This window comes from Protobothrops mucrosquamatus, unplaced genomic scaffold, assembly GCF_001527695.2.
Source record: "Protobothrops mucrosquamatus isolate PMUCROS unplaced genomic scaffold, P.Mucros_1.0 scaffold258, whole genome shotgun sequence".
In the NCBI taxonomy this organism is placed as follows: Eukaryota; Metazoa; Chordata; class Lepidosauria; order Squamata; family Viperidae; genus Protobothrops; species Protobothrops mucrosquamatus.
In genome coordinates, this window is record NW_015386605.1 from 608,294 (window position 1) to 619,619 (window position 11,326).

Sequence of the window (11,326 nt, forward strand, 5' to 3'; positions counted from 1 at the left end):
CCGGCTGAATCTCACCACTGCTGCAAGACATGAAGGCTTTCACTTTGAAATTAGCGGGGGTTAAATGGTTAAAAATTGATTCTCATGCACCATTGTTTTAAGCATTCTCTTTTAACTCTGAACAAAGCTCAGAATAATTAACTAACATATGAAAGAAAAGGCTATCTAGGTTTTGAAGAGAACTTGGAAGAGATTATCAGAGGTACTTCCTTGCATATTACCTTTATTTGCTGGCAGAGGAAAAAATGCAGAACTACCGATTTTTTTTAAAAAAAACCTTTACATTGAAAGTAAGCAGTTTGGCTGCATTAAAGAGATCTGGTATAAAAATAAGTTTCATTTCTTTATTAGTTGATCCTTCTTATTTAGATCAGGTCTCAGTATAATAATATAGCATTTGGGGGAAAAGATGCAGACCAGTAATCCAGCTGCTGAAGCCAAAATGGAGAAAATCTCTACAGCCACCATATATTTCCCTTTGGTGCTCAGATAAGTCGGAACAAATGATACCCAAACACTACAAAAAACCAACATGCTGAAGGTGATAAATTTGGCTTCATTGAAGCTGTTAGGTAAATTCCTAGCTAGGAATGCCACCGTAAAGCTGACAGCAGTCAAAAACCCCATAAAGCTAAGCACAGTGTAAAACATTGTGGTTGAACCTTCATTACATTGCAGGAGAATTTCTTTAGGCATGGAGTGAATGTCAGAATCTGGGAATGGAGGGAAAGTTGCCAACCACGCTAGACAAATGGTGAATTGTATTAGGGAGCAAGGTAGGACAATAGAAAGAACCATCCTTTTTCCCACCCATTTCCTCATTTTTGAACCTGGCTTGGTGGCCATGAAAGCAAGAACAACAATTGTTGTTTTCCCCAATATACAAGAAAGAGCTACAGAGAAGATGATGCCAAAAGCAGTTTGTCGCAAGAGACATTTCACTTGGTTAGGTTGTCCAATGAAGAGAAAAGTGCAAAGGAAGGAGAGGAGGAGAGCAATGAGAAGGCTATAAGTGAGGTTCCTATTGTTGGCTTTGACAATGGGAGTGTATTGGTGTTTAATGAAGATCCCCAGTATTAAAGCTGAGATGAAAGACAAGAAGACTGCTAGGATGAGCAAAGAGATCCCCAAAGGTTCTTGATAAGTCAAGTAAGTTATAGTTTTTTGAAGACAACTATCCTGATCTTTGTTTGGGTATTGGTCTTCTGGACATGAGAAACAATCATCTAAGTCTGGAGAAAAAAACAAACAAGAAAACCATTCATGGAAACACTATTGTTTTTTCAGCATCCATCATCAGTAATAGAACAGATCCATTAAGGTTCTGTGAGTTACAAAGGGGTTCTGATTACTTTTTCTTAAAATAATTCATAATACAGATATTTCTCGATGTAGGACAGTTCAATTAGCAACCATTCTGAATTATGATCCCCTCCCCCCAAAAATTATTTATGAGCCTGATGGGCTGACTGCCAAAGCAAATCGAGGTTATGGCATATGCTTGAAAGAAGACAAGAAAGCCTGTAATTATGGAGTTTGTCTGCCAAGAACAAAAAATGCTTATTCACAGGGAATATGCATGGGTAAAGCTTGTAACAATTCTGTGGTTCGAGGTTCCTTGGCATTTTGGCTAGGACCGCTTTTCTTGCAACACTTCAATAAAAGAAAACAAAACCTGCACCTCCTGTTTGGTGTTCTTCATCGGCCTCAGCACCAGGCTCAGAACCGAATTGGGGACAACAATCAGTTCCAAAGTTATGCATGTTACAGCACCACAGTAATCATTTGCCCTTATGACCAACCACAGAAATGCTGCAACATGCCCCCTGCCTATTTCCTTCCTATTCCCCCCCCCCATCCTGCCCCGCTGGGTCTCTACAGACAGGGCCTGTTTCTCATATGGCTTTACTTTAGTTACTTTCCAAAGAGCTCCAGAAAAGGCTGACCCATGTGGGAGAGAAGTCAAAGTCTTTTATTCAGAAGCTGGTGAAGCTGTAAAAATGTGAGAGATAAGGAAAACAGCTTTGCCCCATCTGAATAAAAGACCAGCTCCTCTGCCATGAGGGCCTGCAGGCTTAGTTTGGGCCTAGTCTGGCCAGCACTGAGCAGCCCTATCTTTTTATCCTAGTATTAGGTTGGAAAGACTTTTTCTCCTGGTCAAAATGTCGGTCTAAGATGGGACAGGAATGAGACAATTAGCTCAGTCATCTGGTGCTGGTGGGAAGAGTATTTTTGTATTTGCATTTTTTTTAATTGATTGTGGTGAGCCACCTAGGTTCATTACATGAGTTGGTAGCCATATAAGATCAATAAGCAATGGATATATTATGATGAAGCAGGAAGTAAAAACAGATGAAAATATCACCTCTGCAGTAAATGCAGTCACCATTACCAGTTATTTTTACTTCCAAAAAAGAAGGTACAAAAGGAAGCATTTCACATACTCTATCTAGAAATTTTGATTTCCTAAAAAAATATTTAGAATATATTCAAGGGAATATTAAAAAAGCACAGTTCAAATCTGGAAAATTGAACCTGCTAGTTAGAGTGAACTGATTAGTGTTATCAAATTTCTTGCTGAGCTATGAAAATTCAGTTCAAATATTTCATTGTTGAAAAGTACAATGTGGTGTAAAGCTCAAGATTTTCAGGCACAATATTTTTTATTAATAACTCAGCCCCCATTTATATTAATTAATATAATAAATATATTCAATATATTCCTTTGCTTACCCATTTGGTCAGCGATCTTCCCTTCTGGACACTGTCTACAATCATAGCAACAAGATAATTTCCCTTCCACTTTTAACTTGCTATGGCCATGAGGACATTTCTTGTTACAGATGGAAAGAGGCAATGTCTGCTCATAAATAAAATAAGAATTCTTTCAGATGAAACTTTTATGCTTTGGGATTGTTCTTTTCATTGCTTAGACATGCTCTTCACATCTAATCCAAACCTTACCATTCCATTCTCCAGATTTGTTTCTGGTTTAAATTCTTCACTCCCTGAACTGTTCCGTATTTCACACCTATAATAATAATCAACTCAAGAATAATATTTTAAAGATCTGTTCTGAGGAAATCAGAACTAGAATCTTAACTCAAGAGGCCTTCAAATACGCTCTTCGTGAGGTTCCATATTTTGGGCTGGTGTCCTACATCTATTTTAGCTCTTTCAAAACCTGGTTGACTTTTCCATTGACTTTTCCATCTTTTAATCAGACTTTTGTGATTTTTAAATAGCAAAAATCTGATTTTCAAAATGCAGCTATTTTCGGTCTGCCTGCTTAGAGTAGAATGATGTAGTTTCGAGGGGCTTTCTTTATTTGTTGGAAACCTGGAGCAGACTGAATTTGATCTTGTCTTTAAGGATTTATAGGATTTAAGTGTTATTTACATACACACTTCCAAAAGATCTTTATTTTGAGGAAACATCCATTATAGTTTAATTTTTTTGTCCACAGATTGAAAAATGTGAGAGGTGGATATAATTGTCTGAAATGATTAAACTAAACAGGGATATAATGCTCTTCCAAATCAAATGTAGAATTCTGTCATACAAATTTAGAAAAAAGGAAACTTTTGTGTCACATGATTAATTTAGGTTTAATTTTAGACAAATGAACTTTAGCTGGCGTGCAATCATATTTCCAATGTTACTACACTTTGAAGAGACATAGAGACAGATTAAATCTCCAGCTGAAATTATTTTTGAATCATATATTTCAATACTTTAAATTTTGCTATATATTCAATATATTTCAAAAGCAGAAAATCTTTAGGCTATTTCAGCAATTTGAAAATTTAATTCAAGTGTTATTGTTGTATTTCCATCATTTATTGACATGGGACAATGACTTAAATGATTTCCTAAAAAGTAGAAAATGAGACACACCTGGTTAAATATAAGGGGCCAAGTAGCATCCTTCACAGAAATGGTGAGAAACTTGTCTAGCGGAGTCCTGGGGTCAATCTTTCCAACCTGGACTCTCAGAAAGGACTTGTTTGGGAATGTGACCCAATTGAGAATATCAAATCCAGTTAGTAATTCTCCACTGGGGCCAAATGAAATCTCTTCCCCAGCACTGTTGTTAAAGGAAACTTTCTGCAAAAAATACTGAAGCTAAATGAAGAAGGAAAAAAAATGAAAAAGTTAACAAGATTTCTTAAAGGGCTTGGGAAAAACCCAGGTTTTTTTTAAATTTCAATTTGGCCTATGCTTAGTGAAAAGTAAGCTGTTACATTCTGCCTCCGTCTACATTACTGGATGGGAAATATATTTCTATGACATGCATTTTCTATTCTATTTCCTAACATTTTTTTAAAGTTGAAAAATTTTCAATGGAAAACACCATTACAAAATCCAAAAGCTCACTTTGCTCTGATCAGCTGAGCAATCCAAGAATTATGACTTTACATTGCTTGTATTAAATGGAGAGAATATAAAATTCTCCACAGAATCCATGGGAAAAAAATATAGGCAAAGATGGCCTTTCCTTTCAACCTTTAAAAGATATTAAAAGAATAACTTAAAACAAATTTACATGGAAAATTCATTTGAATTAACACTACAGGTAGTCCTCAACTTACAACAGTTCATTTAGTGACCATTCAAAGTTACAATTGCACTGAAACAAATGACTTATGACCATTTTTCACACTTACGACTGTTGCAGTTTCCCCATGGTCACATGATTTACATTCAGATGCTTAACAACTGGTTCATATTTATGATGGTTGCAGTGTTCTGGGTCATGTGACCATCTTTTATGACCTGAGCAAAGTCAATGGGGCAGCCAGTTTTATTTAACAACCATGTTACTAATTTAATAACTGCAGTGTCAACCTCCAGCTTGAGTATCCAGATAAACTCAAGGATTTCTTTCATATCTGAAGATCTTACTGGTTTATTGAATACATGACATAGTATTAGCAAAGGAAAACTAACTCTAAAATTTCGTCTAACCAAAGCATATAACAATGACATTCCCAGACAAACCTTCCAGATGTCCACGTAATTCATGTAAACACCTTTTTGTTAAATTGAGAACCTTCTGTTATCTTCTTCCCCATGATTAGAATGTCCTTGAAAAATTTCCATACATCTGTGATTCAACAATCATCTGCAGAACTGGAGAGGTTTTGTTTCTCTAACTAACCCATCTGAAGCCTCATCTCTCCCTCCTTACTCTAATGACAAGATGAAAACAATAAGGCATGTAGCTGCCACATTTTCACTCTTGATATGGAGTGTTTCACTTAACAAATGTAGCAAGAAAAGTCATAAAATGGGACAAAACTCACTTAACAAATTCCTCACTTAGCAACATATGTTCTGGGCTCAATTGTGGTCATAAGTCAAGGACTGCCTGTATTTACATTTCAACATGAGTTGTTTACATGTGTTTCCCCCTTGTCTTATGTTGACAATTTAATGAAGAGGGAATAGAGGTATGGAATCATCTTCAGGAATTCTTAACACTCTCCTAGAGACCTAGAAAACTGTAGTAGCTAACAGATTGTGCTATCAGTCAGGAAAGCCCTACACTGGATCCTGCTATTTCTAGGAAATAACGGCACATGGGCCTATATAGGAGAGCTTAGAAAAGTTATTCTCAGTCCTTCCAGTATTAAAATAGTAACCTGGATTGGTGAACAATATATGCATGGTGATTGAAACCTTCCCTCTTCTCTCATTAAAAAGAAATGGGAAAATTAATAGATTTTTTTTAAAGGAAATGCACAAATCTCACTTGGTTTATTTTAATTTGGCTTTGCTTAATGAAAAGTTACATGTTAAATTTCACATCAGTCTCTACTATTTAAAATTGGAAGAGAATTATGATTTCCATCACATTCATTTTCTACCCTAATTCCTAACTATTGTATTTCAATTGAAAATATTCCATGAAAATATTGACAAAAGGAGAAAACAAATAGATCACTTTGCTTTCATTAATTAAGCAAGTCAGTGCTGCTTAAACAACCTGATGACCTTACTGAATTTTGTATTAGGCAACATTACCTGCCACGGTGATTGAAGGAAGAGCTTCCATCTCTCCTCATCAATTTTTTGACTCTTTTTGAATTTGGGAGTTCGGAAGCATATGGCTCTCAGAGCATGTGCCACAGCATAGACTGCATTGTAGATGCTGTAACTATGTCCACTCACAGTAGTCTCAAAGACAGAATTAGGAAGAATCTCCAGCTTCTCTTCTCCAGTGCAAAACCTCTCAGCATTCCTATCTATCATCTCACTGGGGAATGAACAATCAAATGCATCTTTCCAAAAATCCCTTATAAATCCATCTTCTTTTTCAAAGTTTGGGCTTCTCTTCAAAATAAATTTCTGGAAACCTGGTAACTCTTTTGAATGAATTGCAAAGGATAGTGCACCATGGAGAAAATCAATGGGCAACTGTCTTTGCATTAGAATGGAGGTAAAATCCATCTGGGCTGTCATGATCCAAACTTTGGCTTTTCTCTCCTTTGGAATATCATCAGCATCTAAAACATAGACCATTATTCTCAAAGTCACAACGGTTGTAATTTCAGCATTCAAGATCACTGCAATGACCGTACTTCCCATGATCACTTTATATAATTTATCTGCCTGCTCCATCATTTCAGCAGCTAAATTCCCATACATCATTTGTGGGATACATTCTATAAAGTCAAAGCAGATGCCTCTCTTTGAGTACATGGAAAGACTCTTTTGAATGAAGCGCTCTCTATCTTCCTCATACAGAGAAATTAACCCAACCCAGGTCCATCCGAAATACAGCAATAAGTATAGTATTCCTTTAAGCTGGTGCATCTCATCTGGGAACATCCATTTGACAAAATGTGCTGCTGTTTCCTTATTCATCAGTGGAGCTGATCCATATGTGATCTAAATGGGGAAAAAAGAATAGAGGCAAAAAAGAGGTTGGAACAAATATGGAAATATGTGATGTGTATTTTTCTTAATTGAAACCCTTCCTTAATTTTTGAAAACAGCCCCAAAGGTTTAACGTAAGCCAACCTTTTGCTTTTGGTACAAATGGTGTAAAAGTCTTTCTTATTAGTTTAACAACTTGGCACCAGGAAGTTTCACAGTGTGTTTAAGAACAGCTGTGGTGGTAAATATCTGTTGACCTTTCCATATTGTTCCAGTTTTGATCTCACCTGAGGAAACTTGTAGTTACACAGAGCAGTTGCCATGTTGACACAGGTCTTTGTACGGGGTCCTCCAATGACAGCTACTGTATTGGTCTTGTCATTACATTTGTAGTTGGGGATAAATTTATCTTTTGTCGATAGAAATTCCATTGCTAAATGATAAGTTGTAATGTCATCAAAATAGTCAGTAGCGATGTGGAAACCCAGGGTTACATTCGGTAAAATCCCAGAATGTTCATTAATCTCCTTTACAGCAAAAGCCAGAGCCAAAGTGTGTTGATAATTATGAGTGAGGAACCTTCAGTGAAAGTTATAAACTATGTCAATATATTTCTTCTTCAGAATTATATAGTAAATATATTTAATTGTTACATATAGATACAGAATATGTGGCGCTTATTGTTTACTCTGGACATGTGGGATGTGATCTTTAGCCAACCATAGCCCTAGATTGTATGGACTGGGAAGCACTGATGTGGGAAATGGGTAGGCTAATTTATTCTGTAACCTACTTTCTTCTCTATTTAAGTCTCTTTCCCTGCAAATCTGTCATATTCATGGTGAGATATATCTTCCAGGATTAATTTGGTTGTTTGCAATATACCTATCTAGAGTGAATGATGGGAGAGTAGATATGATTTAAGTCTTATGCTTATAAGATTCTTACACGTAATTTGACATTTGGGCATTTTATTCTGTAAAAATAATAATCCAGTTCCATTGCCCACCACATTCTTCTTCGTTCCATAGTGACATGCAAGGGAAGACAATTCAGAAAGTACTAGGATACATGTAGACTATTTCTCAGGACAGCCCTACAGCTTAGATGCTTTTCTCCTTATGAAACAAAGGACTATGAATGTTCTTTATGGGGAATAACCTTTGTAATAGTAAAATTAAAAGCAACAATACTTCCTCATTTGAGACTTCAGAATTTTGGGAGCTTAAGTCTCTCTGAGCTTTAGAATTAAGATATGGATAAGAACCATTCAATATGGTAACCATTTTGTGGAAGGAAGGAAGGAAGGAAGGAAGGAAGGAAGGAAGGAAGGAAGGAAGGAAGGAAGGAAGGAGATTTAGGTAGTGATGGATATGAGTCTGCAAATGACAATGAGTATACTTACAAAAACTGATCAAGAACATTGTTTGAAGGAACACTTTGAAAAGTGATCTCATTTGAAAGAAATAACACCTGATATATGACAGCAGCAATGATTAAATCTCCTGATTGATAATATTTGTGAACAATTGGAAGGGGATCTCTGAGATTGCAGATGGAGACTGAAGAAATGCACATTGTCTTAGGAAAAAAGAAGAAAACCAGTGTTCTGAATAGAAGCAACTCAGTATATAATGCGGCCATCAAAGAGCAGCTCCAATGTTACCATTTAATAGAGAAACTGAGTTGGAATTAACCAACCTCTCATTGAAAGCAATGAGGTATCATATGTAAAATATATATCCTTCACGTTGTCCCATGCTATTCTATATTTCTGAGATTATATTAATGTAATGTTTTAACTTGCAGGCATTGGCTTGTCAGTCTCTAGTGGGATTCCCCTGAGATGTGGAGTAGAAGGGATCATGATGATACTTAATTTGATAATTACTTTGAATATAATAGCTTCGAATACTTTCTTTGCTTCTTTGAAAAATATCAAAAGAGAATATGATTTTTTTGTCTAAGTAAAACAGTTGCACTGTTATTAATGTAAAATTTAGACATGAAGCAGAAAATAGGGAGCACTATATCCACCCCCACCCCCAAAAAAAGAAACTTTGGGATTTTTTTTCCCCAAAAAATGCTACCATGTTGGACAGATACACATCGGCAGTCAGGTTTTAAAATTTGTTAAATCAGAGCACAGGGCAAAAAGAACTGAACTTTGTTTGCTGTGGTCGTTTTGTCAGTCCTCTGATTATGCAGGATCTGCTATGACAGTATAACATGACTGCTGTAGTTCAATGATGGTTTGAAAGAAAGAAATAATGCTGAAGTCATGATATGAGTTTAGATATACCTACACTCTCCTTAAAAAAAAACTCTATATTATCCTATTTACAGTCTCTGTCTGTCTGTCTGTCTGTCTGTCTGTCTGTCTGTCTCCATTGTGTATGGGTGTATGGAGCTTCTAACTCCAGGACTTTAACATATCGAGTTACAGACCCAGTGTACAATCTGAGGGTTCTCCAGAACTCATAATTCTTGTTCAATAAGCAGATGGCAGTCATGGCTCAGAGAGCCTTTGCACCAGTTGTGCCCTTTCCTGGATCAGCAGTCCCTGTGCTCAGTCATTTAACTCTGGTAATCTCACACTTGGGCTACTGCTTCAGTTGGTGCAGAACACAGCTTCATGGGCAGTTCTTCGGTGCCCTAGAATGGCCCATATTACATCACTGTTCTGAAAGCTGCACTGACTGCCAGTTTGCTTTTGGATCCAATTCAAGATGTTAGTTATCACTTTAAAGTCCTTCAAAATATGGATCCAGGCTACCTGATGAACTGGCTCAGCCCAATGAGTTTAGCCCACCCCACTGGCATCAGCAGAAGGGACATGGGGTCTCATTAGCCAAAGAATTTCAGCTGAGGGGGTCAAGAAGGAGAGCCTTTTCTGCCATAGGTCACACCCTCTGGAACATAATGACACCCAAGGTGAGATCCACCATTTTGGACTTTGAAAAGACATTGAACACATGGCTATGCCAACTAGCCTGGGACACCAATGGAATTGTTGGACTTTGGAGGTGGCTAATGTTGCAGATAACACCCCACCTTCTCCCTGTACATACTTTTCTCCCTTGGTTAGTTTCATTTTAACTAAATTTTTAAATCTAAAATTGCTGTTTGTTTTATTGTTTTATACTGCATTTTAAATGAATATCTGTAAGTTACCTAGAATTGCCTCTGGTCAGATGGGCAGTATGCAAATTTAATAAATAAAATGAAATAAACATTTGATAAATAAAGGAGGAGGAATTTGCAAACCAAATATTGATGTTTCTTTATAAACAACTCCTCCCCCCATTTTTCTTTATTTTCCTTCATTTTTTCTATCTTTTATAAACAATAAATAATAGCTGAGTAGAGATTGACATATTATTTTTTTTCAGCGCTGTTGAAATTTGAAACAGTCACTAAATGAACTGTTGCTTTTTCAGAGGATTAAGGAGGAGAGACAGTCACTAATTTTCCATAACCAAAAGTCTAAGGAAAGCTGGGGAGCGGAGGAAAGCAGGGACTGCGAGGCGAAGAGGAGCGGCTCTGCCTTGGACGCCGGCTCCTACATCTTGTTCTCCAAAATCCTTTGTTTCCGGGCCGCCGCCGCCGCTGCCACCCAACCGCCCAACCGCCCAACCGCCCGCCGCCCAACAGCCGGTCGAGGCCGCGCTGCGGTGGCAGGTACTTGGATGCTGCTTTTTGACCGTGATGCAGGTTCACTTCCAGTTTCTATCCCAGGCTTTGCAGAAAGTCCAGCCAGTGGCTCAGTCATGCTTCAGTGAGGCTGCAGCCCAGGGAAGAAAAGATCCTGGCCTGAGGGAGACATCCGGTGTGAGCCCCACAGCCAAACTGGATGAAGCAATCACGGTCCTGGAAAGGAGCCAGAGAGGCCACTTCGCGGCTTCGAGAGAAAGACGGCTGTTTAGCTGGAATTCAGGTCCAGCAACTCTTCTGCTCCCGGAATGTGGCCATTCCGGAGCACCAGCTAAAAGGACTGAACTTGAGAGCAGACAGTGCTTTGTGGGCATGTAGGGTTGCTTTGGAGGGGTCGCTGTGTGCTCGTGATGTATTCAGCGGCTGACCTCCATGCCCTGCAAGAGTCCCCTCTCTTGCAGGTTTGGCCCATGGCGTTAACGAGGGCCCACCTCTATGAGGGATTTTTTAATCAAGAGAGGTGGTCAAAGCGCAACCTAAGGGGATTTTTAGTTAAATTTTTAGTCCGGGTTTTAAAGGGTTCCAGGGAGAGGGGTGGGCAAACCGAAATTGGGGTGGTGGGCGAGGGTGATCACCCACCGGGGAATTCTCCTAGGCCGGCTGATGGCCTCGGCGAGGTGGGCGTAGGTCCTGGAATTGGGGAGGGGGGAGGGTTTGCCTAACAGAGGGTAATTCCATCAAGACTGTGTATGGGAGGGGTAGATATGGCGGGAGCAGAGGGCCATGTTAC

At 38.3% G+C, this 11,326-nt stretch overlaps 1 protein-coding gene across 1 annotated transcript; it reads right to left on the reverse strand.

Moving 5' to 3' along the window:
• Positions 1-336: 336 nt before the first annotated feature.
• On the reverse strand, positions 337-10,654 carry LOC107286190 (vomeronasal type-2 receptor 26-like). The gene is made up of 7 exons (XM_029283874.1): positions 10,568-10,654; positions 9,479-9,537; positions 7,170-7,461; positions 6,028-6,894; positions 3,898-4,125; positions 2,734-2,860; positions 337-1,232 (listed from the first exon to the last, which is right to left on the reverse strand). Exons 1-7 carry the CDS (start codon positions 10,652-10,654, stop codon positions 337-339), a joined length of 2,556 nt encoding a protein of 851 aa, XP_029139707.1.
• Positions 10,655-11,326: the final 672 nt, after the last annotated feature.

Excerpts from the sequence above, each read along its gene's own strand:
- LOC107286190 (XM_029283874.1), bottom strand. The coding sequence starts at position 10,654 with ATGACTGAGCCACTGGCTGGACTTTCTGCAAAGCCTGGGATAGAAACT. Across the intron at positions 7,462-9,478 it reads ACTGAAGCAGTAGCCCAAGT|GTTCCTCACTCATAATTATC; the intron begins GTGAGATTACCA and ends CTTTCACTGAAG. Across the intron at positions 1,233-2,733 it reads GAAGATCGCTGACCAAATGG|ACTTAGATGATTGTTTCTCA; the intron begins GTAAGCAAAGGA and ends TTTTTTCTCCAG.